At 47.5% G+C, this 27072-nt stretch overlaps 1 protein-coding gene across 1 annotated transcript; it reads left to right on the top strand.

Moving 5' to 3' along the window:
- Nucleotides 1-714: 714 nt before the first annotated feature.
- Nucleotides 715-25404, top strand: OIT3 (oncoprotein induced transcript 3). Its single transcript, XM_064464598.1, has 9 exons — nt 715-919; nt 4612-4986; nt 5462-5572; nt 9594-9716; nt 12569-12691; nt 17422-17582; nt 18226-18641; nt 23004-23103; nt 24589-25404. Exons 1-9 carry the CDS (start codon nt 856-858, stop codon nt 24769-24771), a joined length of 1656 nt encoding a protein of 551 aa, XP_064320668.1. The 5' UTR covers nt 715-855; the 3' UTR covers nt 24772-25404.
- Nucleotides 25405-27072: the final 1668 nt, after the last annotated feature.

Below are 27072 nucleotides of genomic sequence, written 5' to 3'. Positions count from 1 at the left end.
AACCTAGTTTGGCTTGAACCGGTAAGGCAGACGTTCTTAATTAATTAGTTTTGTATGGAGGTTAATTCAGTAACGTTGGGGTTCTTGGTTGCTGCTTTGGCTTGGGGTTTTTTGGGGGTGTTTGGTTTGTTTTTTTAAAGACAGAGAATATAAGACTACTGTAGAAAAAATGTCTTTATTTGCCCTGTTAATCTCGCTGCAGCGGTCAGGTTACGTGATCAGGAGTGGAAAGGGTCTTTGTGTAACATAGGAACAGCTTATTTCCCTGTGGGACAGGAGTCTTTCGCTTTGACTGATGTTCCCATTGTAGCTCTGCTCCAAGCACTCGTCTGCAATCTCTGCTCGGAAGGATCAGTTCTGCTTTGGCCACTATTTCCTGCAGTTAAGGCTCTTTAGCTGGTGTTTTCTGCCTGTGGGGAGCCATGAAGTTGCATGACTTGTGGAAGGAGCAGAGATAACAGCAAGCACCCATCTGTTCTTCTTCTCCATCCCTTCGGGATGTCCAGGAGTCCCCTGGTTAGAATTCTTCTCCAGATAAGATAGTGGAGGTGTCACTGTGGGGCAGTTGGGCCAGAAAACAATAGCGGGTTGAGTCCAAAAAACAAGATTGATCAGTAAGTACATCTCTGTTGTCAATAAGGGGCAGAGCTGCTCTGCAGAGGTCAAGGCTGGAGCTGTACCCTACATCCCCTCAGCTTCTTCCTCTGATAAACTTCCAGGAGAGCGACCACACTTGCTCTTCAGAAAGCTTGGGGTCAGAAGCTCCACTGAGAAGGCGGCTGCAAGAGCCATAGCGTGTGCAAGGGCTTTCAAGCCTCTGTTTCTTAAGCAGTAACTGTTCTTTGGCTGAGTGGGATGTTCCAGTACTTGTTTTTTTCTATTTGCTTTGTCATCCAGTTGCAGCCGGTGTCTTCAGTGGGTGAGTAGAGAGGCATTGCCTTCAAGCTTATGTCTGCTCGCTGTCTTTAAGGTTCGTGCTGAGCCTTGGTATTCGTAGGTGAAAGACTGGGATATGTGAAAATGTATTTATTTTCTTTAAAGGTGGTGTGAAATTCTTTCCAATTGGAAAGATTTTTCTGTCAGAGTGTGAAGGCTCCCATATTGGGAGAATCTCTACTGCCAAGACACAGTGGGATTTTCCTCTCTCTTCAGAGGACTCGATGAGTAGATATTATGCTACTTTGTCACTTGCTTTTTTGCTAAATCGTAACTGGATTTAGTGTCATAATGCAGTGTTGCTCATTTCATTGCTTAGTCGTGCTGGAGCAGAGACCTCCACTTACAGAATACATGCAGGATTAATCTCTCCGCAGAACGGTGGGCTGATGAATGCTTGCTCGAGCCTGATTCGTCACCCAATATATATGCTAGCACGTCAGCTAGGGAACTAATGATATCATCAAGATTACAAATTGAAAAGCTTTACTTCATAGCTAATGCTTGTCAGGCTGAATTGCTCAGGCCATGCAAGAAGTGTTGGGAAGGAAAAAAATTGAGCCAAGAAAAATGAAAAATAGAGAGAGCGGCAGACAGTTACGTCTTGTGCCAAGCCCCCATGCTTTTGTTGTCTGGGGAGAGGAGACGAGAGGTTGATTGGTTGCTCCTGTATTTTTGTGGAGTTTTTTCTTAAAAATTCAAATTAGTTTTCAGTAAACTCTGCTGCCAAAGGGTGCTTGGTGTTCGCAGAGAGGTTGGCTCAGGGCAGCCCTGGCAGTCCAAGGGTGGCCTGAGGATCTGCACTTTCTGCTTTTTCTGCTTGTCTGCCTCCCCTTCGCCTCCTGCCTGAAGCCTTCAGAGAAATGAAAGATGGGAGGGTGTGCTACCCCATTCCCCTGAAATGCCTTCCGTTTCTCACTGAGCTGCTTCATGTTCATCTTGGTATATTTTCTCTTTAAATTATCTCCCGTCTGTTTAGGAGACAGTGTGATCTCTCTGGATGAACGTTTTCAGAGTCAGTTTACAAAGGATATTTCATAAAGTTAATTATGCTATATGAAAGCTAATGAGAGCGTGTGTATTTTTAGAGATGCCCAGCTGGGAAGCTGACAGGGCATTCCTCGCTTCGCCTCATTTGGCTTTTAACAACACAAAACCCTTTTAATCGTAGTCAGTGACTCACCCTAAGGCCATACCAAATCATCTTGTGGGAACCAAGTGAGTTACATCGAGGGAAGCCCAGAGGAAGCTCTTTTCCTGCGTGTAAAGGCAGGACCTGTGTTTTCCTGTCACAAGAAGGCAAGCCAGCTTTTGGAGGATGGGATTTCACAGTGCTGCTCCTGTGGGTAAGGGGAGGCAAGGAGGGGCAGGTGAAATCAAGAGCTCACAGGGGATTGCCTGGTGAATCTCATCAGAGGTTCCTGCTGTGGATCCCTCTCCGCTGCTCAGAACCTAGGGGCTGCTTGTGGTGGAAGTGAATCTGCTCCTCTGCGTATCATGAATTACGGCCCTAGAGATTCCCTCTGGAACCCAGGCTCGCGCTCCCGGTGCCAGCCTGCAGCTCTGCAGCACTCTCATGACGACGGCAGCTGCTCTTGCCTTTTGTGCTGGATTTGAGGCCAAGCAAAATGTGTCATGGCTGAGGATGGCGTGAGGATGTTTGCCAAGAGGGATGTTATATGTACAAGAAGGTACAAGATGGCATGTCAGTGAGGCAGATATTTACAGAGGATGCAGCTAAATAAGGGAGACCTGAAGTCCATTCTCTGAAGTACTTGCAGTTCCTCCTTTAAAGTCAGTGAAGCAAATCAAAATAATAAACCAAGAAGGTTTGTCTGCGTCCAGAGCATTCTAATAGAAACAATATATCTCCCCCCCGCCCCAAGTTGCATCACCCTATTGTTTAAACAAAACAGGGAGAGCAATTTTAGAACTTAAAAAGAAGTGTCGTGTGGAAAGTAGGGAGTATTTCCAGTCTGAGATGCATTTAATCAGAATGATTGGTTTTATTAGCCTAATTCTAGCAAATGGTTATCAATTTTCCTTACTCAAGACAGTATCAGCATTCATTTTGCTTAATAGAGAATAGCTAGTCATGAGTAAGTGGTGCTTAATCAGGTATTAAATGTAAGTGAAAATGAAACCTTTGGACTTTTAATGATGAAGCTGCTAAATCAGGGTTAATTAGGAAAAGACTGAAAATGTAATGAACACACTAATTCTTTATTTTTTTTTTCCCCCTATGGTATTCTTATGCTTTAATTGTTTGCATAAGATTCAGAAAGGCCTCTGAAAACACATGCTCCTTGAGCGCTGCACGAACAGGCATGCGCATACCAGGAGGTCCATGTGTTTATATCTTGCCCTCCCAAACTTCTGATCTCCTGTGGAGATCAGGAGGGTTTGTGGGTTTGTAAGGAACATGACTGTGTAAAGAGCTGAATATTTTGCTCCCCAGAAGATCCTGATTCAGATCTGCATGCTCTAGATTTTAATCTACTAAAAAGTTTTGGAGAAGCTGTTTCTGATGTGGGGAGGCAACAACATCACACAAAACCACAATAGATGCTGTGAGTCGCAGAGGCGGTTAACGTCTGGCAGCGAGGGGAGTGGGGGACAGAGTCTCTGAAGGAGACCAGGGCACGTCGTAAGTGGGTCTTTAGATACGGGGGGCTGCAACTTCTCTCTCTTGCCCCGCTGCACAGTTTTACAGAGTGCCTGTGTTTGAGTTGCAGCTCCTTCAACTCACCTTGGCTTAAACAAATGATAGGAGAGACAGTGGAGAACAAAACCCCAAGTAAATGGAGCAGGGTCTCTTTCTCCTACTTCATATCTCTAAGCATACCCTCCTGGTTTGAGAGAGCCTGCTGGGCTATAGATCAACTTCGTTGTGACCTGAGATAGCAGTTCTTATATTTAGATGTTTAAAACTGTACCCCAAAGTGAGTAGGAGCTGATAAGCTATGCTTAGAGGTCACTTACAATTGTGTAGCAGTCTAATAATTGAAATGGAATATTTTATTTCTGTACAGCTTAAATGGAGCATTCCTGTTGCATATCTTGCAGTTCACATTTTAACTGATGCTTTGCAAGGTGATGCCTGGCTTGTGGTTGTGGCAACTCAACTGTGAAGGCTGACACAGGCTACGGATAAATTTTTAGAGAGGCTGCGTAACTTATTTGAAGTCTGGTCCTCTTATCCACACATGTGGAAGAGTTACCAGTGACTTCAGGAGGGACTTGCAGGTGCTCGGTTGGCACTTGATCAAAGGGTAGATGTCCTAGGCTTGATCCAGGGCTCCCTGGACATATTTCCTATGGCAAAAGCAATCCCTGGGCCTCAGGTTTATCTAGTTATATATATATTTTTTTTTCCCCCCTCTTGCCATACTCTACAGCAGCCAAACAAGTCACATTGTTGCATAAAGTTGTAAGAGCTCTGTTAATTTATCTTTTTTTTCTTCCGAGACGCTTAAGCCAAGCTGTCATAGTTTTCCATAAGGCAATTAGTTAGCTGGTGTTGCTGTTTCTCCCTGGGGATCTCTATCTATCACAATAATTCTGTTTAATCAAGAGTAAAAAAAGAAATTATTTTGTGTGCCTTGCAATTATCAGTCAACAACTTGGTTTGATATCTACCAGATGTTCTCTCTTGTCTCTTGCTGCCTGCCTTAGCCCTAGACCCCTGCTCTGCCTACATCAGCCTGAATGAGCCCTGGAGGAACACAGATCACCAGATAAACGGTTCCCATGGCCAGCCGACATGCGACAGTCAGATCGACGGGGAGTGGTATCGCTTCACTGGCATGGCTGGCGATGCTATGCCTACCTTCTGCATCCCAGAGAACCACTGCGGCACCCACGCTCCCATTTGGCTGAATGGCAGCCACCCGCAAGAGTCAGACGGCATCGTCCCACGCCAAGCCTGCGCCAGCTTCAATGGGAACTGCTGCCTTTGGAATACCACGATTGACGTCAAGGCGTGTCCGGGCGGGTACTACGTGTATCACTTAACCAAGCCTAGCGTTTGTTTCCATGCATACTGTGGGCGTAAGTAACTGCTGAGATTGCACTTCTGAAACCCCTTCATCGCCATGGCGCAGGAGAGGTAGTGAGCATCCATGCACCTGAGGGAGGTGGTGGCTGGTTTCTGGCTGTCTCACCCAGAAGCGCGTCAGGCAACACGGTGCACGTGGTGGCCTGTCTAAAAGAGATCGATTAGACTGTTTCACCTCTGTGAGTTCTAGCCTTTGTTCAGCTAGTGGAAATCTTCCGTAGCTGACCTGGCCACAGTGATTTAACTCTCTCTGTGGGCCCTGTGGTTTGTCTTGGCATGCTACCAAAGCCAAAATTTGCATCTCTGGCTTATGGTAATTAAACTAGATTGTTTCTCTTCAGCTTCCTTAACGTGGGCTAGGTCTGTAACTGATGGACTGTTCGTAGGGTGTGAAGCTGACGGTACAAATAGAGTATTTTTGGTGCGTACTCAGTGGTTTGTGCTGACAATATTCTTGTCGTGCCCTAGATTTTTATGACATCTGTGATGTGGTGGATTGCCAGGGCTCCTGCCTGGACACCGGTGACTGCACGTGTTCCCTGGGGACAACACTAGGACCTGATGGACAGACCTGTCTTGGTAAGGGTTTAAATAACTTGTGTCAGTTACTGATGCTTTCTTTCCCCTTTGTTTTGTTGCTCGCAACTCAATCTTTTGTCTTACAAAGCAGTATAAAAAAGAAGTATTCTGACAGTTTTTCCCCTTGCTGCCCCCAACAAGTCTCTGGTTCTGTAAATGGTCCCAGATCCCTCCCCACAGGGTGAGGTATGGCATCCCATGACCGAACACATTCTGATGCCGCTGGAGCTGCGTGTGCACAGAGGCTAGTTTGCTTCCTGCATGGTCCAGCTGCTGAAGGCAGCAGCTTCGCTGTCAGCAGCACAGTCTCCTTGCAAGATCACAGTACAGTCTCATTGGTATTCAGGAACGGCTGTGCAGTCTGTCAGTGGAGATTTCCCTTCACCTGCTCTGTTGAATGTCTCTTTCCTCCCAGAAAAGTTTTGCTGGCTGGCGTAGGGCTATGCACTAAGCTTTGACATACTTACTGCCCTTGTGGGGTGTTGTCCAGTGCCTGGGGTTTGAGGAGACCCAAAGGATTGCGGGTCGCAGCGCAGCCTCAGTGGCTGAAGGCAGCATGGCAAGGTGGTGTTCAGGGGGCTGGCGCTTGGTGACTGCACGGGCAGAGACTGACATGACCAGGAGGCGGGTGGAGGGCTGTGAGAGCAGGGTGGGGGAAGTGGGCTTCAGGGATTTGTGAGGCGAATGAGCCCCTGAGGCGAGGACAGCTGTGGTTGTGGTGCTGGGAGGAGAGCACCTGGCCTGCGAGGTCTTAGGAAGGAGATAGCCTGTGGGACATGCAAGGGGCTGGGAAGGGGTGGCTGTGGGGAGCTGCAGAGCTGCGCCGATGGATAGGAAGAGGTGGTGTGGAGGGAGGAAGGGGTGCTAGTGTTTGGGGGAAGTGGGATCTCATCTTCGTCTCTGAGGCTTGATTTGGTGGAGAATTTGAGAGCAGAGTTGGTCCAGCAGGCTGTGTGGCAGATGAGTTTCTTGCATACAGACTATAGCTGACAAAGCAGGCGTGGGTGGTTTCTTTCTTCATGCTCCTAACGTCTGTGGGCATCAGGGTAGGGGCCATAGTTGTTATAATCTGTGGAGAGACAGCCTGGCCTTGCTGCAGATTTACACTTCTCACACGGATTCCACAGAACGGTTTTGCTAAAGCTGCTCCACATCTCTGCCGCTGAGTGGTTGACTTAGCTCTCCCAGCTAATTAAAAGCATCTATTGGCTGCTTCTTTGCAAGACTTCCAGGCACAGAAGTGCCCTTGACAAGCACCAGCACTCAACAAATGTGCGGCAGGCTCGCTGGAAAGGATTTCCTGCAGCAGGGAGGGACGGAGGAGCCCTGAGCCTGGCGGCATGTACTGGAGCTGCCTTCATCCCCCCCGGCCAGGCTGGGCAGGAATTGTGCGCTGCTGCTTCTCTTCACGATAACCAGACGGCACGACACCTCAGCTGTAATAATCGTGCTCGTTCACCTACTTGCAGCTTCTCTGGTCGCGTGGCTCACTCATCTTTCTAATGACTTTCTGTTGTGCTGAGTAATCATGCAATCACATATCTGAGAGCAAGTGTGCGGGCCTTCCAGAGAAACCAAACAAATCTGTATTAGCCTTTCCTGGATGGAGAATAGTCTTCCTTTCCCGGCTCACCCGAAGAGCGGACTGAAGATGCTGCAGTAATGCTGAGCAGCTCTGCCTGTGAACCTCCCTCTGCTAGGCTGACTTCAGTGCATTATATGCTTTGAATCCCAGAGAAGAACTGCTGTTCCTAAGTTACATTTTCATTTGCAAACCTACTTAGGGGTTAGATTAGGTCTTTCGCTTTCTGTCATGGATTCACCAACTCAGTGCATTGCCTTTGACCTCCCAAATACCTGGATCCATGTTGGAGTAAGCCGTGGTTAAAATCAGTTCAGCACTCTCCCGACCCAGTCTCAAGAAATCCAGCCTGTGTCGCGGACGTGCTGGTTGTCTCTGGTGCGGAGAGCAGGGGCAGATCTGCTGTGTGTTGTAGAATCTGGAGGACCGGCAAGGTGAGTTGCTGGGTACACCCCTCGACCAAGCCGAGCTCTACGACCTTCTAACAGCATCTCTACGCCTTTGCTAGCAGCCCTTTCCCTCTTCACTCTGTTTTTAACCAGTTTTAGTTTTATTGTTAGAAGGAAAAGTGTGGAGCCTGTCACATGTGTGAAAAGGGAGGTGTCTGTGTGTCCCCTGGACATGCTCCCTGCCACCCAAAGCAGGATGCCAGCCATTTCTTTGGCTAAAAATTCACTTTGCTTGTGGGAGGAGACAACGTCACCAGCTGCAAACTGCAGGTACTGTGTATGTGTGGGACTATGTATACATGAGAGAGCTCATCTCTGACCTGTCTCTTAAAATGCTGTTTTCCTTTTTTCTTGGTTTTAAGCTTCTGATATCTAGTAAATGGTAACTTCTAAGCTGTTTTGGTGAAAACCCTTGTGAACCCTGATTGATAACCTCAGCCTTCTGGCCTAAGAGAAATCGTTAGTTTTGTGGCTCAGCAATAGCAATGACTGTCCCTTCCTCTCTATTTGATTCACTTTTTGCACACAGAGATTAAATCAGGTTGAAGAATGAGAATCTCGGAGAACAAAAAAAAAAGGCAGACAGATGTAGAAGAAATTTAGCCTTTAAAACAAAGAAAATTAGGAGGAGTTTTTAGAGCTTTACCAAGAGATTCAGAAGCATATGCTGTGCTTTTTCCTCGATGAAGGCCCACTGTGGAGGGCTCTAATCTAGGGCTGGATGCAGCCAGCACAAACGTGACACAGGTACTATTCACAGGTAAATTGCTTTAGGTTATTGTCGTGGTTCAGCCCCAGCTGGCAACTAAACACCAGGCAGCCGCTCGCTCGCTCCCCCCACCCCTGTGGGATGGGGAAGAGAATCGGAAGAGCAAAAGAACTTGTGGGTTGAGATAAGCACAGTTTAATAATTACAATAAAATAATAATTATAATAATGAATTAACTCAGTCCGGGCCTATTACAATGTTATTCTGCAACCTTTATCCAGAGTCCACTCAAGAAAGCGTGGGATGCCAGGTCAGGCACTCCTCTTTCTTCTCAGTGGGAAAGGTAGGAGCCACAGCTCCGTGGAGGGGCTGCAGAGGAGCAGAGCACGAGGGGCCATCGTGCGGCATGAGGAGCTGAGCCCTGAGCGGGGGGAGTAGCTCAGAACTGAGCTCTTCATCTCACCTGTGGTGCAGAGCGCCTGGGCAGCTAATGGTTGTGGTGGCCTGTGTGGCACCAGGGCCCAGGTTAGGTCTCGCCACGTTGAGCTGACGTGTCTGTTCCGCAAGAATACCTGGGACAGGGAGCAGCCAGAGCTGGGGCAGGAAGCCAAAACGATGAAATTCAGTGATGAATGACAGGACTTTTCTTGGGGAAGCTTCATGGGGCTCATTAAGATGTTATGATTTAATTTCAGCTTTGTTTATAAGTTTACAGCTGGTTTTCGTTCTTGTGTCTTTATTTTGAAATAGGGGTTGAATCATTTAAAATTGCTGTAGGACCGTTGGCCGTGTGCAGCCACAGCAGGTGTCATACAAAAATAGATAGCGTTTATTTTTTTGAGTGATTCTGCTATTCACCTAGTTTTACCATGCAGTGAAGTGTTAACTTTGTTTTAATGGCTTTGTGAGTACAGGGGTAAATAGTTTAGGATGAGAAGATAAATGAAAAGCCAAACTCTCGCAGCATATGGAACCAGTTTGGAAGTTTCCCAGTGGGACTGTGTCCCTCTTCACACTGAAATGATTGCTGTGTGCATGCTGTCTTTCCCCCCAGGTCTGCTTTGCTCCCGAGTTAGCCACAGCGTGGCAAAACACGCTGCTACTGTCAGTTAGATAGTGGTCTTGAGCGTTTAGTGGGATTACTCGTCTCTGTTGCCCGGCTCCAGGCCGTGCGGCCAGGAAAGCCAGCCCCCAGTCTGACCAGCGCTCCCAGGTAGCAGCCCCTTTTCTCCAGCCATGTGTTTACCAGGGGCCACGTTCTGACAGTGTGTTTTTTTGCAGATGAGAATGAATGTGAGCAGAACAACGGAGGCTGCAGCGAATTTTGTGTTAATCTGAAGAACTCCTACCGCTGTGAGTGCGGGATCGGGCGCACGCTGGGAAGCGACGGGAAAACCTGTGAAGGTGAGGTTTCGCCTGTCACAGTCTGCTGGAAACAATATAAATCATTCCCCTTCCCTTGCAGCACTAGGTCTCTCTTGGGTCCTTGCAGCTGGGATTAAACGTCACTCATATCACTTCTGCGCTTGCCAGCGGGGTTGTTACTGAAATATCCTTCTAATCAAGCGGAGAGGAGTTTCCTTGTCGTTCTCCCTGCCTTTTTCATTTCTGTTAGGATTTGCTAGTGTTTATCTCCTCGGGGGGAGGGGCAGCAGTGCGTCTGGAAGATTGGTCGTCCAGACAGAACTAGTTATTGCTGGAGGTGCTGGGATGTGGCTCGGGATATGGCTCTGGAGATTTGTACGGTAGTTGTGCAGTAGCAGATTTAGCGCTGCTGGGTTCTGACAGCTAGCGTTAGTTATGGGGCAATGTCATGACATTAGGCCGGAGGCCGAGGATCGCTTAGCCTCCCAGGGTAGAGGCTGAGGAGACGGGGATGCCAGTCTAAACAGAAGCTAGATTTAAGATTAGGGCTGCATTTTCACTGTGTGTTTTCTGTAAGTAGTTAGTTGCGGGCTCTGCTGTGTGCAGCTGCTACAGTTACTTCCCAGTTGGTGGCACAGCCAGGTTGAAAACCCTTCATGAGTTTAGAGTAGTAGCTTAGCAGGGGCTTAAAAACCAAACTGTAGGTTTCATCTGTTGTCACTAACAATGTACAAACATATTTGAGGAGAAATATGAAAAGTCAGCAAAAACTGACTTGTGCCTGATGTTTTCTGTGGTCAGCTGTGAAGAGCACCGTGGCCCCTCACAGGCAAAGCTGCTGTGTTGTATGTTCGCAGGTACTGCGGGGCCTCAGATGACAATAGCTGCATATGTGGCTCACTTTTGAGCTGCCTCATTGCCAGAACTGAATACGTCTGTAGCCTGCTTGCAACCTTTCGTTAGGTGCGGTGTGGTAGGCATCCGTGGGGCAGGGAGAGGGAGGGATTGCGGTTGTATTTTTGGGCTGGACTCCACCTATCTTCATCGTTCAGTGACAGATGGCTCCAAGCTGCAGTTTTTTGTCCCTGTTTTCCCCCTCTGTGATACCAAAGTACGTTTCATCTAATTTCTGTGGAAATCTCCTGTTAATAAAACATCACTCATCCAATGACACTTCCCTGGGGAAAGCTGCTGTGCAGAGGGCTTCTTAAATCATTTTTAAGTTGCATGGGGCCAGAAGTGATCTTCGTCCCTCCCGCAACCAACGCTCAGCGGGTGGGTCGTCACGTAAACCAGCCATGCTTCATGGCAGTTTTTAAACCCTGAGCGCTGGAATAGTCTGTGCTTGGAAGCTCGTTTGTTTCTGCTGTTCTCAAAGTTGGATTTTAGGGCCTTTGCTATATCATTTAATTTCCCCTTCTGTAAGAAGGATAGTCCTTTTCAGGAGTTTAACACTGCTGCCAGGGATTTTTACAATCCTGTTAGTGAGTTTTATTTCTGAAGCTGTGTTCTCGGCTTTGTGAGCTGTTAGAGCATGTGATTTGCTTGTGAGCCACCTCGCAGCTGTTGCTAACACAAACAAATGTAAGAGGCTGAGCAGGGTCAAGAGTGTCTCAAAATTTCCCTTGTAACGCTTTACCCATTGCTTTGACTTATGTGAAGGGTTCATGCTGTTTTCCCCGAAATGTGTAGGGTTGAGTGTGGGACTTCCATTCTTTACATTTCACACACGGTCATTTCTGATGGCTGGCTTAAGAAGGAATATTTTGTCTTTATGATTTTTTTATATTATATGTACTGTTGTTTTACTGAGAACATCTAGCGGTATTTGTCCCAAAGGCTTAAAAAAATTAAGCAGTGAAGGTTTTTTTTAAATCATGATACTCATATTTTCTTTATAATAGAAAGCCAACAACAACTGTAAATGGCCTTACTTGCCTTAGATTTTCAAATCTTCAGAGCATATTTGGGCAACCTTTCAGGCTTTTTTCTGCAGCTGTAGTGTCTAGGAATATGTTTCACACAAAAACTCAGATCCTCAGAGAATTGCCTCACCTGAACAGAAAAGCTGTAAGAAAAAATGTGACAAATCCCTCAATTAGCTGTGCTGCCCTCTTTCCTCCCCACTTTAGCACGGGGGAAAATGGGGAGGGGAATTGACCTTACACTGTGAACTTGTGTTGTCCTGTCCCTATGATATTGCACCTCAGGGTAGCCAAACTCGAAGCCTAAAACTCACGAAATAACAAAATTCCTGCTAAACAAACTCCTGCGAGCAGAGTTTCATCCTCAGCTTACAAAGGGAAGCAGGAACCCATTACGCCCACCTCCATCACAGGTGGGAAACCCACAGGCAAAGAGCTCATAATCTTCTCTCTGGTGGGAACAGGAGCTGGCTGCCTGTGAGCCTGTCCTCCCGAGGACACCCCCCTGCAAGTCTCGGGGCTTTAATTCTGGCGGTGACTAAGGGAGTGAGTATGGTTCCACATGGTAGAAGTTTTAAGAGGGTTTTCCTCCCACCTTTTTTGAAATAAGTAGCGACGTAAAAATTTAATTTGAGAGGATGTCTTGGAAGTTAGGAAGGGCCAAGCTGAAGACTGCCTATTCAGCCTTCTTATTTATGCCGGTTATAGCGTGTGATTTAATTTGGTAAGCTTTTTAACAGAGTTCCTTGTTAACTTAATGGTGAAATGACAAACACAGGAAATTGTACAATTTAAAATAGGATTTCACTGCATTTTCTTGGAAGTAAGCTCTCGCCGTGCTTTTGCTTTTGAGCTCTGTGTTGGCTATACTGTTGGCTAGCCAGCCAGGAGTATGTGCTGGGGCCTGCGTAGCTGCCACGCAGCTGTCTGAGGGGCAGGGCGTGCTGATTTTCCTTTCCTTTGCAGAAATTGAAGGCTGTCACAATAACAATGGAGGCTGCAGCCATACCTGTATTGAAGTGGAAGACACTTACCAATGTGAATGTCCGAGGGGACTTGTTCTGTCAGAAGACAACCACACTTGCCAAGGTAGGCCAGCGGAATGTCCCTGATAGCCTCTGTCCCCTGGAAGTCAAAAGTTATGTCTGAAGGAACTTTTCTTCCTGTTTTTGTTGTGTTCCCTTAGTCTGTCCTTTCCAGTTTGGTTAATGGAGCTTTGTCATTAATGACTGATCATCCAAAACTGCGAGCCTGGAGACATTGTTCTTTTTACCAGGCAGGAGAACAGACACAGCACCCAGCTGGGTGCATCTTTCATCACAGGCGGTTTTGGCAGCGTTCACTTACAATTAAAATTGCTTAACATCTCCCATTATATTGCTTTGATTCAGCTCTGTATGCCTTTGACAAATTTATGCTATTAGAACTGAAATTTTCCATGCTTCAGCTTTTGAAATTTCAGCTCAAGTGGCTCGGTCCCTTCCAAGAATGGGGTTAAAGAGAAAGGCCTTTTTTTGCCCAAGTATCCTGGTAGCCATTCCAGTAAGCACTCTGCTGCCTAGAAGCAGGGCACTAGTTCTGATACTGTGTGTTTCTGCTGTCCCTTGGAGAAGTGCCCAAGATAGCATCTGAAAACTGACTGTTGCTTCTGGTGGAGAGAGGCAAGGGCAACGTTATCCTTGGAAGGCCTTCCATCTGAACTTCACTCCGTTCCTGTATGCAGGGAGTCTTTCTTGCCAACTCACTCGCAATTATTGCATGCACGTGGAATAAATACGTTCCTGTTTTGGGCCGCAAGAGCTGAACGAGATTTCCTTTGCAAATACATCCAGGCTCCCAGGGGTCAGCTCGGCTCTGTAGCAGTGAGCGCAGGGAGCAGAGCGTCAGGAAGAAGTTCCTGAGGGCATTGGGAGTTAAGCAGAGGGTCTGTAGCTCTTCATGCAGTGACTTCTTACAATCCAGGTCTTGCAGCCAAGATTCTTCTGGGTCTCATAATCCCACAGCTAGCTGAGCCTCTGAGGTGCTGAAAGCGTCGTGCAGCCTGTGTCTTACAGAGATGATGTCTGCTATGATCCGCTGCTGAAGGGGCGTTCAGTCAAAACTGCGCGTTGAGGAGAGCTATGTGGGCATGTGAAAGGCAGAGGTACTGCTCTCTGGTGGGCCTCATCTGACTTGCCTGGCCACTTCTCAGACCTGTCAGGCTCAGCACAAAGCTGGAGAAAGCATGGTACTGCCCTGGTAGAGACAGGCCTCATAGCTCACTGCTTGTGTTCTGCCTTGGTGGGCCCATGAAGAGCCTGTGTGGTTGCTTTAAGGCAGTTCCATGGGAGTTTGCTTATGGGCTGGACTTGGGCCATAGCCAGGGCAGGATCTAAAATGCAATAAAGGGGAGTCTGTCATGAGCTAATTCACTTGGGCTTTAAATAATACCGATGAGCTGGTGTTACCTGGTGTGCTCAGAATCTCCTGTAGTCTGGTATGTTACAAAGTGCCCAGCCATCAGTTAGAGGAACAGGGCCAACAGGGCAGGTATGCCTCAGAGAGGAAGCTGGAATTGTTCTACTTGATGAAATTTCTGCTTTTTAGAAATGCAGGGCGCTGTTTTCGGGGGTGAGCACTGCACACTTGGGATCCAGTAGTGCTTACTGCTCCAGCAGAGCCAGGTGGGGAGGAGGAGATGGGGATTTCCAAGACCTGTGACTACTTATTGAAGGTCTGCTCTTTTCTGGCCTGTATCCATCAATCAGTGTTCTTCAGTTCTGGCCCCCTGAGGCAATCCCAGCAGGGTTAGAAGGCCGTGCATTTCCCAGCCAGTATTTTTCCTTCTGAGGCTGCTAATGAGAGCAGCAGCACTGCCGGGTGCCAAGCTGGGGCTCGGGATATGGCATCTCATAAAGCAAGATTGCTTATTCTTTCACATTTTGTGAATTTATGACCCCACGCAGTGGTCTGCAATTTTGAGAAGATTTGACAGAATATATCTGGAACTGTACCACACAAATTTTTTTATGGCATCTAATCAGGTTTATAGTGGTACAATTAACAGTGCAGGGCTGGCACAGTTGCCTGAAGCAATTGGATCTGCAGCCTATCAACCTTCCCCTGTCTCTACATTCAGAACAAACATTAATAATCTTCCACAGAAATCACAGCCTTGGCTACAATTTCCCCACAAAGACACCAGCCAACGAAATGCTTGGAATTTTGCAGACCATCCCAGTACCCCAGCTCTTTCTGAAGTGTGGTGGTGAAATGCTTTTCTCCTTTCTTGCACTCAAGCCTTGTGTGTAGCTAAGCAGGGTACAATGGGTTTGTAAGCAGTGCATCAGGGCTGCCCAGCACCGGAGAACCTGTTCTGCTGAGCAGTCTGTGCAAAAAGATAACCCCTGCTCCAAGCAGCTGTACTTTGAAAGACCAAGGAAGGAGCTACAGGCTGGACAAGGAAAGTGGTGCCGACGATAGCAGACAGCAAAGTGAGTGCTGGACTTGACACAGAAGCTTCCTACCAGGCTCAGGGTGCTTGCAGGCATTGGCACAAAGCAGAGTTCAAAGCAGTAATGAGGAGGCTTTCCCAGTACTTACAGGTGCTCTGCGGTGTACGAGGGTGAAGAACTGAAATGTTTGACTGGCAAAAGCTGGGTGAGGCTCTTGGGAGCCTCACAGGCTGGGGTGAGCCCAGGGCAAGGATGCAAGAGATGGAAGCTGACAGCAAGTCAGGAGAGTACGGCTCTCTGAACAGATGCAAGACATTGTGAATAAAAGAGGATTCCTTGGCACCTAGGATAACTCATTTCTGCTGGGCATCTCGGTCGTGGCAGTCGGGACCTCATCACTTGCCCTGGGAAAACATGTCTGCACATAGTCACCTTGCCAGCTGCCTTTCAGCTCCCCCTGCAATGCTGTTGCTGGCAGTCTGTCCGGGGGGGTTCAGGCCTGCTCAGAGCTGCATCACGCTGATGCACACAGTCTCTCTGCTTGCAGCACCGCTGTGAAATTGGTAGAACTGAAACACTGTTCTCCGTACTGAATCCTCTTCTGTGTACAAACGTCTGGGTGGCTTGAATTGCATTAGCAGTTACTCTGAGACGGTTCGTAAGAGGAGTTTCCCAGGGCGTTTTCCCAAATAGCGATGAGTTGTCTTGAATCAAAAGTGGATCTGCTCACAGATTTCATTCGCTTGTTTCTGTACCCAGGTGGTGGAGTGCAGACACAAAACTCCTGCAATGCCAGAGCAGAGGTTAAACAGGTGTCTCCTCTTTCTTCCTCTTTGTGCCAGTCAAAGACATTTAGAAACAGAGAGAGCCTGAACCAAATCAGTCCTGAACTGTGAAGAATTGCAGCTGGGATCCAAACTCCCTTGCCCTGAATTACACCTTTATATAAAAGCATTACATTTTCTTATTCATCAAGGAGTCGCTAGAACAGTCAAGCTTTAAATCCAAATTGAGCCCATCAGTTCTCCAAAGGATATTCATCTCTGCATTGCTCTGTGTTCTCAAAGTCCCTTTGTCTCCTTGTGAGCTTTGCCATTTGACATGCTTGGTATTCCTGCTTGCCTTCTATGGATGGAGGAACGGTTGAGGTAATTCTTAGTTCTTTAATTTTCTCTTCTAACCCAGCAGTGTCATTATGAGAGCACATTGCTTTAGGCACACTGCATACATTTTAGCATATCACCTTGAAAAGATCAACTTTTAATAAAAAATACTCCCTGCTGGTACACAGTAGCTGTTACAAATGCCTCATCTGGGACATGAGAATTTTTAAGGGGGGTAAAAGACATGTTTTAGCAGTGTGCCTTGTATCAAAGATCCAGAGTCCTGGATTATATATTTAAGTTGTTTGAAACTAAGGGAAGGCAGGTCGTATGAATGTTAAGGATTGGGACCGTAATTAATTTTAGGACAAAGCTTGGGGAACTAGCATATTTGCAAAAAAGTTTTGTCATATGATTTTAAAATATAATAAATAGAAATTCTGAAGGGTGTTTGTTTTTTTCTGGTTGAGAGGAGTCTAGAATTTATGTACCAGTACACTTGCCCTGTATCTAATGGAATAGATATGTGTAGACCCAAGGAATAGATATAGCAATTACTTTTTTTTAAAATTGAGGATTATTCCCTCTTCTTTTGTTTTTCACTTTGTACAATCTCTGTTTTCCTCACTTCTTATATAAGGGAATTTTAATTGAAAAAAGTTCACATGGAAATCTGTATTAAAATTCAAAGGTTGGAAGGAGGTGGAATGAGTGAGCTAGTCGGGTTGGTTTGTCAGAGCTGGGTTTACTGCCTGTAAAAATATTATTATGGCATTTTGAGGTGCTTCCATTTCAGCTTGGCATCTACATGGAATCGCTCTGACTTGTTTTGACATGTTCTGGGGTTGATGTAAAACCTGATAAAGGGTCTTAAAAATGCCTTTGCCTGAGGTGTTGTGAATTAGAGATCCCTATCTGGGAAAGGCTCTTCCCAGGACATAGCAGCGCAGGCATCAAACCTGTGCGGAGGATTAAGCATAGCTGGAAATGCTGCATAGCTAACTTTTTTTGCCGCAAGTATAGCGGTCATCTTTATCTTTTGTGGTGTTGCTGTGCCAGGAGGATTCGGGGTAGTGGTAGCTTGGGAGGTTTGTGTTCTGTAGATGGGAATGTGAGATAGGTAGTTAGATTGTTGTGGTTAGGTAGGACCATAAATGTAGCATATGATTTCCCTTTCTTTCCCCCAGTAGTAATTGGTATAGCCCTTCCCCACCTCCCCTGATACCGATACTCCCTGAGAGTTTTGTAGTACAGACCATTATTCTGGGGACTTTTCTTGTAGTTCCAGTGCTGTGCAAGTCCAGCTCTATTGAGGTGAGCATCCCAAAGGACCTGGTTGGAGGCCTGGACCTTTCCCTCATCAACACTTCCTGCAAAGGAGTATCCAATGGCACTCATGTCAACATCCATTTCTCCTTGAAGTCCTGCGGCACTGTTGTAGATGTATGTATACCCACTGCTGTCCTGTCTCTTGGGATCTCTCAGATCTGGGGACTTGGCTATGGCTTACTTTATTCTCCAAGTTGATTTAGCTGTACCATCAGAGCAGCTTGCCATGCTGCTGGCCTCAGACTAGACCCGGGGTGGCATCCCAAAATAGGAGAGCTTGTTCCATCTCCTCTCCAGGGATGTGCGCCTGTCAGCATGGGTACTGCTTTCTGCTCACCCAGCGCTTCACAGAGTCAGCCTCACCATCATTCCCAGTGCAGAAGGTGCAAGTGGTGTCACTCTTCATCCTCCTGTGGCGAAGGAATCTGGTCCCCCGATAACATTTCAAAGGTTATACTGGCAACTGGTCAGGAACCAGAGCGCTCATCTTAGCAGATGGGTAGCAATTGGAAGTAAATTCCTCTGCTTCATGAAGGAGTACAGTGCATCGAAGTTGACAGCAAACTGGTAGAGACCCTTAGGTCGTAGGTAAGGATGAACATCATTCCGGTTGCAGCGTATAAATTCACAAGGGGTACTTTCAGTGGTTAGTTTATGTCTGAGTTTCCTGAACAAGGTAAACTCAACTGCTTGTCTGAACTCGGAGACGTCTATCTTGATCATCTCCCTTTCCCTTAAACTCCTTTCTTTGCTGCAGGTAATAAATGATAAAATCATTGCTACCAATCTGGTGACGGGCTTGCCAAAGCAGACTCCAGGAAGCAATGGGGACATCATTGTCCGCACCAGCAAGCTGCTGATCCCCGTGACCTGTGAGTTCCCACGCCGGTACACCATCTCTGAAGGTTATGTGCCCAACCTCAAGAACTCGCCCTTGGAAATAATGAGCCGTAACCAGGGCGTCTTTCCCTTCACCCTTGAGATCTTCAAAGACAAAGACTTCGATGAACCCTACAGGGGTGCTCTTCCCACCCTCAAGCTTCGGGATTCTCTGTACTTTGGGATTGAACCCTTGGTACATGTCAATGGACTAGAGACACTGGTAGAGAGCTGCTTTGCCACTCCCACCTCAAAAATCGATGAGATCCTGAAGTACTACCTGATTCAAGATGGGTAAGTTCACTGTTCCCTCCGTTGCTGGCTATTAGATGGGAATTGGCAGTGGGGCTAAGTTGCATTGCCTGGGTGATGCAGGAAACGCTATCACTTCTCCACAGCAGCCTATCTGCTGTGTTCCTCGCAGTCACCAGCAGCCAGGCCATCAAGCTGAAACCACCTGTCCCATAAAAGTGATTGGGAGAAACAGTGGGAGGCAGTGTAAGAGGTTACTCCAAGTGCAGCCTTTACCGGAGAAATTTTCCCTGTAACTAGCCTTATGGATAACTGAGTTGGCTCCAGTAGTAGAAAAGATGTCCTTCCTGATGTCCTCTCTCTGCCAGCCTGCGGAGTGCCAAACCAATCGGCACAACACCCGCCTGGCTGCGTGCCACTGCCATGCAGCCGCCGCAGCAACTGGAGCATGTTACTTAATTTTCCCATAACGGCCTTATTATAGCATAAGCCAGAAGGCTCCATGGCTGGTCCTGTTTGGAGCTCCAGGAGCTCCCCTTGCTTCACCCTCTCTCTAATGCCTGTCAGTGCAGTAAGCGTAGGGTTCCTCAGTTCAGATGTAATTTTCTGAGCTGTTCGGGTTTAGTGATCTTTCCAGGATACGTTAGTAGAAAACTCAAGGTGGATCTGTAGGTTCAGTGTAACGCATTTTGTGTCAGAGGTTTGGGGAGCTTTGCTGTGCCTCCTGAGACGACCCCTGTTTTTAGACCCTTGTTTGGGAGTGAACATGACAGTGCCATGGTGCAGCATTGCTGCGGAGTGTTTGCATCCAGCAGTGCCTGGCGGCTTAGCCAGACAATGCTGTGGAAATGTCGCAGTTGGGAACCAGTCTGCTATCTTCTAAGGAAGAAAGTCCAGCCAAAGTAATATCTAAGACGTACCCAAGTGTCACAGCCTGACAGTCAAGGGACTGTGCTCGCATAGGTCCTGTGTTCTGTCTGCCAAACCATCTAATGAGGACAACAATTATTTTTCCTCAGCTGCCAGGCTAAATCATCTACCATCGCAGCTGGTGATGACGAGTCCTATGTGGTTGTCTTGTACTCTGCAGAGCCCTTTTGCTACAGTACACAAAAATACTGTTTTCCTTTCCTCCTGACAAAGGTTTCAGCATTAGCTTGCTCTCCCTCAGTCCTAGGCAGCGGTTCTCCCGTGCCTGACGTTGCTGGGGTTTATAAGCAGATTTGTAATGGAAGGATTGATTTATTGACTCCCAAGCTTGGCTGTTCCTACAAACTCTTCACATGGTCAAGGCTCCAAACGTTAATTTGTTTCCCACCATGAGTGAAAATGATGGGATTCAAATCAGTGTCCAAAACCTGAGCTGAATGGAGAAGGTAGAAAATGTCATCTCTTGAACTCACCACGGCACTGGTTGGAGGATTTATGGCACCAGCAGCCCCTTTGGTACTGTTCTCCTGCAGAGGGCATTAAAACTTCACCAAAGGGAAGAAAGGGCTGGACCCGGCTGGCTGGAGCCTCATCCCGCCGGCTCCGCTCTCCAGCCGTCACTGCAGGCCCCAGTGTCCGCAGACACGCCAGCCCCCGTGCCCTGTGCTGTATTTAAATTGGGCTGCTCACTTAGACCAAAGGCTAATGATGTGCTGTTGAGTTCTTCGTGTCTCTGTGTCCTCGCAGCAATTAAAGTAAAATTAGCTGAATACACTGCTGATTTGTCCCTGCTCCAAACAGTTCTGTAATAACCCAGTTTCCCTCCATCCGCCCAGCCCCAAAGCCCGAGGCAATAAAGATGTGATTTTTAAATCAGTTTGATGATGTAGGCTCAGACCCGCAGGAGTTAATGGCAGCTTCCACAGGGAAATGCTGTTTAAATTTGAGGGGGTATACCTTCGACTGAGGGATGAGAAAATTCTCTCTCCTGCCTTCTTCCCTGCTAATTCCCCGCCATCGCTAGTTGGCAAGAGGTGGGAGCCGACTTCTGTGGGACACCTCCCTGCGCTGTGGTGACCACACTGGAAATCAGGATTTTCCCAGATCCCTCCCTGCAGTCTCTGTAAGACCCTATACTGCCGCTAGCCCAGCCAGCCCGCCCCGAAGCAGCTCTTCCACTTTTGATCTCGTTCCTCCTCTTTCTCAGAACAAAAATTGTGTGGGCTGTAAACGTTGCAGCTCTCTGGGGCACCTGGAGCGAGGTCATGTCGCTGAGGGCAATCCATTGTAATCTGATGTGGTCAGAAGCCGCGACTTAACTGAGCGTGACGTGCTTAAGGTGGTTCCATTGCAAGGCTCATCTTGTTACACCTTGGGCTGCCCCTCATTTGTAGGCTGAAGTGATTATTTTATTCTCCAAGACCACCTTTCTACCTTGCAACCCCCCAATAAGAGGGTCAGAGCGCAGCTCTCATGGCACAGCCGCTCTCTGCTCCCCTAGCCTGAGGACACGATGCACAGGAAAGGGGTTATTTTCCCCATATCCTGACCAGGGTCACTCATTTTCCTTCCATACCTGTGCTCCCTGCCCCTTCTCACATCTCCAAGGTGGGAGGCAGGGTCTGGGGGTCTCCTAGGAGGGTGGGACACGGTATGGCTCCATGCACAATACAAAAGGGCCTGACCCTGTGATTCGGGAGGTTTCTGAGCGCTTTTTGTCATGCTGCATTGCGTTTGTTGGAATGCCCAGTAAGACGTACTTAGGGGCATGCTAGGGGCCCCATGTATCCCTGGTTCCTCTTTGTTCTTTTTCAGTTTTCCCCTCTCCCTAGCCCCAAACCAATAGGTTTCTTGCCACCAGTGTGCAGAACCTTTGGAGAACCTGGGATTTAGGCATCAGTTTGAGTCAGCAGCCAAGAAGCATCACAAATGGGGACATGCCTATGAGTTGGCTTTATAGCCCCAAAGCTTGGCCAAGTCACTTATGACGAGTCTTCAACTGTCATTCTTTACAATCAGATGCCTTCAGGAGTGCTACTTTTAAAAGCAATTTTATCTTAACTTAGTAACATCTAGTGTTCGGCCTCAAGGGGGAGGAATCTATGTCCATTTTTCTAGATGTACTGTGTTAATTTATTAGCCCCCCTTGGATGACTTTTTGTTTGCCTCCCAGGCAAGTTAACTAGACAAGTGCTGCAGACAGGAATATCCCTTTAGACCGTGACCTCCACCGGCTGAGAAAAGCTACAGAAATACATGACAGTGAAAATAATGGTAGGATTAGACCAATGCTTAGTGCTCCCGTGAACATACACTGCTCTACTGCATGTAGCAGAAGGGCAGTTCTGGGAGGGATTGCAGTAGGCTGCCGCCCACAGAGCCGAGTCAGCCGAACGGCGTAGAGATTTCCAAATACGCGTTCTAGCAAAAGCAGAGCTACATATAGATGCAGGGCGTGCTGCTGTTTGATAATTGAACATGTCAAAGGTCAGCATTTCTGACGATGCCTTACATATTTTTGGTGTAAAGATGGAAGGTAAAGGTTGCTGCAAGAGGAGGACTTTAAGCAGCTGCACCGTTACCTCTCGTCTCTTCCATCACCTTTTTTTTTTTAAAGTCTCACAAAGTCCACGTTTCTGAAATTAGCTTGCTAGAATGGACAAGCTGCATCAGAATGCAGTATAAAAGCAGCATCTGGGCCTCTCAAAATGCCCAAGGCTATGCAACAGGCGACACTAATATCACGGCTCTGTAACTTTTTGTCCTGCTGTTTCTCTGTCAAACTCTAAATAGGCTGTAATAGTTTATAATAGACTGCACCTGAAATGTGACTTTTATTAAAAAGTAGTTTATTTTCTTGCGGTTCTGTGACCTCTTGCATGACTGTGTAGTGCTAGTGATGGAGAAATTGAAATTACGAATTTTAGCTGTAGTGAATTTGAGCTGTCCGATCAAGTCCATCAGGAAGAAGAATGTAAATGAAGTAAAGCAGATCTTGATTCTTTTTTTCAATATCATCTGTGATATTTTAGTAACTTGGGTAACAGCTTATTCATTTTAAGTGTGATTTATGTGCATATAGATGCGTAGACAGAAAGTGCATAATACGTTCTATACTGTGTAACGGTTCTGTTGATCACTGCAGGCTGTTGCACAGGAAGGTGAAATGAGGACAAACTTGCCTGCAGCTCTCTGGCAGTCCCTCTGCCGATGGGACTGGACCACGTCCTGCCTGCCAGCTCGCTGCTGCTGAGCTGTTCGCTGTCTGGAGATGCTATTATCATCACTGCTGTTTTTCCCCATCATTCCTGAATTTTCTCCTGTGGCTGAAAAGGAAGTAACATGGATGGTAGCTTAGCTTGAGACAGCCAAGCCCTCCTTTCCTTTCTCTGGTTAAATAGGCCGGGATGTTTTTTCTCTTTCTTTTTCCATTTCTGGGAAACCCATTAAAGCCTATCCCTCTGCTTCCCTCAGCTGCGTTTCTGATGATTCGGTGAAACAGTACACGTCAAAGGATCATCTTGCCAAGCATTTCCAGGTTCCTGTGTTCAAGTTTGTGGGCAAAGACAACAAGGTAAGCTCAAAACCCACCGCTTAGATATTGCATCAGCCCTGATCTGACCGAAGAGTCTCAGCACAGAGTTGGCTGTATTAGCCTGCAAAGGGGAGGAACGGCTGGCCCAGGGCAGACGCTGCTGTGCCTATTCCAGCAGTTGTGTCGTTCAGGAGCCTGACACAGGTACTGTAGGAGGGTGATGGAAACGACTAAAATGAAACAAATTATGAGGGACAGTTGTGGAACATCAGCACTATAGCAGGTTAAAGTTGTCCAGGGTAGTCTTAGTGGACATCTTGTACGCTGGGTGGGAAAAGTGTTCCCGGTCACCAAACAGGAACCCGGAGAGCTAGGCACGTTACTCAGTGTTCTGTCTTTAAAACAAGACAGTCTATAGTTTTTAATCTCTTCAATCTTATATCTTCTCTAGCTCTTGTGAGTACAGATGCCAGCTTTGCAGGTACAAGGCCGCCATACATTTAATTCCATGTGAAGCCAGGCCATCCAGGCTGGTGGCACTCTGGGGCAGCAGCTTTGTAGCGGGAGGACAGTTGAAGGATAACATTGTTTTCCTAATGCAAATAGCTCTCCTTTTCTGTGATAGAAGAGATCAGGTCTTTCAGTCACTGTTGTTATGCTCAGCCAATGCTGCTCACCCAAAAGGCACAAAGCTGCCTGTCCAGCTCCTGGAGAGCCTCAGTAGGGTAAAAACGGACGAGGCCTTTCGATATTCAGAAATTTCGCATGGCCGTCTGATTGCCACCACTGCCTCCGACTTGCGTCCTCCTGGCCTGTGCGAGGGATTTTGCTGCAAGCCACCTGATTGACCAAACATTCACAAATATTTGCTTCTCTAATTTCTGCTTGCAGGAATCTTCCTTATTCTCCTTGTCATTTAGAGGGCAGGGAGCAGCAATCCTGTCACTGTCTGCCTTTTACTGTGCAGAAAGAAAAGGCACCGCTCTCCCTGCCCTTTGCGTTCTCCTTCTCCCCTCAACTACGTGTCTTAGCCCCTCGTCCACTCGCATTTTCCTCCTTTGCCCCTCAGTCTCCTAGCTTTATGTTTTCTCAGCTCATGTCAAATTTTCTCGCACGTTTCTATCAGTCCATCTCCTTGTGAAGATTCATGCGTTCTTGGCCTGCTTCCTACCATGCAGCTCCTACCAGCCCATGTGAGCTCTGCCAAGCTTATTCCTGGCGTTTTCCTCCCTTCCTCTGGAGGATCATTTCACGCCTTCATATTCCCTTGGCTAACAGATGCCATGCTCTGAGATCTCAGCTGGGCACTCTGGAAAATGTGCCCTTTCCTGGGCGGATAAGCAAACGGATGCAGCAGCCAATTTGGCTATGGATGGCAGTTGTGGATAAGGGCCTTGTTGGTGCAGGGAGAGAAATGGCTGTACTGCAGGTACCGCGTTGCTCGCGCTCTGAGAGCTGGTAGCACCGCCAGCCGGATTCCCAGAGCTGCGCGTTGACGCGGCCTGCTGTCTCGCCACCCTCCAGGAAGTGTTCTTGCATTGCCGCATCCTTGTGTGTGGGGCGCTGGATGAGAGCTCTCGCTGCGCCCAGGGCTGCCGGAGGCGGGTGCGCAGGTCGGCTGCCACAAAGGAGGAGGAGGAGGAATCCGGTCACGTGGCAAACCACGTCCTGACAGGCGGCCCCATCAGAATCGACTTCGACGACTAACGCCCACCCACTGGAACAGCATCTCTGCCTGACACCAACCTTCCTTACCAATGCCTTTCATGGCTGGTTTTGAAACAAGAGGTATTTGGTGAAGCCCCAGTTGAAGCTCGGGGCTTGTTTCCCTAACTGCATGATGATTTTTTGTGAAGCATGTTGGGCACGTGAGGCAGCCCTCTGAGTGCAACCCGGACTGCAGAACAGTTTGGTTTTTACCTTCCCAACAACACTTAGGTTGAAGGGACCCTATTGCTTTGCAGGCCTGAAGTGTTACTCGACTTTCTTTCCCTACATCCGCCTGCAGGCTCCACAGGTGTGGTCATCCTTGACTGAAAAAATGTTATCCAAGCCCTTCTTTCATCAGACAATACAAATAGTATCATAGCTGAACATGTTTGCTGTGCAGTTCTGTGAACGATGCTGAAGCTTTCAGATGTGCTGAGATTTTGGATGACTGTTAATAAAAATATGTATAAAAATATGTATCTTGTAACGTGTAAGTTCCTCGGAGCTATGAAACGGTTGTCATTACAGGCAGCTAAAGCTCAGATCTGTCACAGGCGCATTTAAATGTTATTTTTAAATAGTAAAAGGTATTTAATAAAACTCGATTTTTTTAGCGTCTTTTGATAATTACATGCCATTTAACAGTGTTTCCTCTTGTATTTAGCATATCGTTATTCTTTTTCCTCTTCTCCCCCCATGAAAAATGCGATGCCTTTCGTGCTATAGCACCTTGATTGTAAGAATAATACCATTAAACACCACCAAGCACTCCCCCCTCCCTTCCCAAACGTGCTGCTACCAAGCCTTTGCCTGAAAGTGGAAACGCGTTGCCCTGGTCTAGAGGGGCTGTGGCTCTGACAAAAGGATTAGAGGATCACACGTTAAGTATTGGTAACAATCATGTGTAATGTGTACAAAAAAAATATGTAACTTGTAAAACGTGGTTTGTAATTTCTCGGGACAGGGTCATCCCCAGTAGCCTGGTGACTGTGCGCATTCGCAGTCTCCTGGTGGGTGGGAGGTAGCTGGGCACCCAGCTACCAGTGATGGTCGTGGCACCACGCTTGGCGGGAAGCCCTTCGAGCTGTCAGACTCCTTCCAAAGAAAATATAACGGGTGATCAGCTCGGGCTCCCCTGGGCTTCATTTGGCAGCAGGAGCACTGTGTGGTGAAGGATTAGAAATGTGAGGTGAAAAGAAGGAGGCGCAGCGAAGGACAAAGCAGGAGAGGCAGCGCTGGAGGGTGAGAGAGGAAGGATCCGTCTCCACCGCTGGCTGTGGCACCCCGGTGTGCTCATAAGGTTTCTGCAAGAAGTTTTGCAGTGTGCGGATCCGTCTTGTGTGTTTGGAGGTGCACTGGGAGCCCCCCCGGTCTGCATTACCCATTTTCTACTTTGGTTAGCAGCAGCCAAATTGCTGCCGCGGCCAAAATTTGTTGCTGCTCTCAAATAGACGGGGAGCCTGCTTGAAGGGAGTCACAAATCACCTCAGCAATATTCCATTTCACAGATTTATTTCTTCTGGTGACTGAGATTCCAGTGAGGAGTGGGCGTTGATGGGCTGGGAGTGTCCTGATTTTTCTCAACCGCTTCATGGCTGCTTTTCCAATTTGGGAATGTGTGTGTCCAGGTATGTACGTTAGAAGAAATGAAAATGTTTCTACGATGATAAGTGGGTATAAGTGGAAAGACACTTTTCATATGTTATCTAACCGTACGTGAAAGAAAAAGCAATGGAAAAGCCTCCTGCTTGCATTGCCAGGCGTCACCTGCTGATTCACCTCTGCATTCGGACGACACGGGCAATTTCCCTGCTGTCACTTCTTTGTTCGGGCAGCCCCTGCGCAATATACTTGTTTTGATAAAACAAGAGCTGGGAAATAAGATTAATTAGCTGGTGCCTTCTGGAGAGGCAACTGGTGGTTTTTGTTCGTGTGAAAGGGACGTGGGGGAGTGGTGGAGGGAGAGGTTTGTTTCCTGGCTTATTTCACTTATTGTGTACGTTACTTGGTTCTTCCTGACAAACTTACACGAAGCAGCCTTTCCGCTCTGAAGCCTTTAAGGTAAATAATCTCTAAGAGTAACGAGGAGGAAACGCTGGCTGTGTGAATGGAGCAGTGTGGGAAGGTGTTACGTTTGCTCTGCACGTGGGATGGTAGGTCCCCCATCTGCCACTGCCCTGTGGCCATTCCCCCTCTGGTGTGGAGGGGATGCCTCCTAGGCACAAACAAAACCATTTGCAAAGTCTTTTAGCTCTCCCCAGTTTACCTCTTGCTTCCATCTGTCATCTTTGTCAGCGT

This window comes from Phalacrocorax carbo, chromosome 13 (assembly GCF_963921805.1).
Source record: "Phalacrocorax carbo chromosome 13, bPhaCar2.1, whole genome shotgun sequence".
In the NCBI taxonomy this organism is placed as follows: Eukaryota; Metazoa; Chordata; class Aves; order Suliformes; family Phalacrocoracidae; genus Phalacrocorax; species Phalacrocorax carbo.
This window is presented reverse-complemented; position numbering and strand designations above follow the sequence as displayed.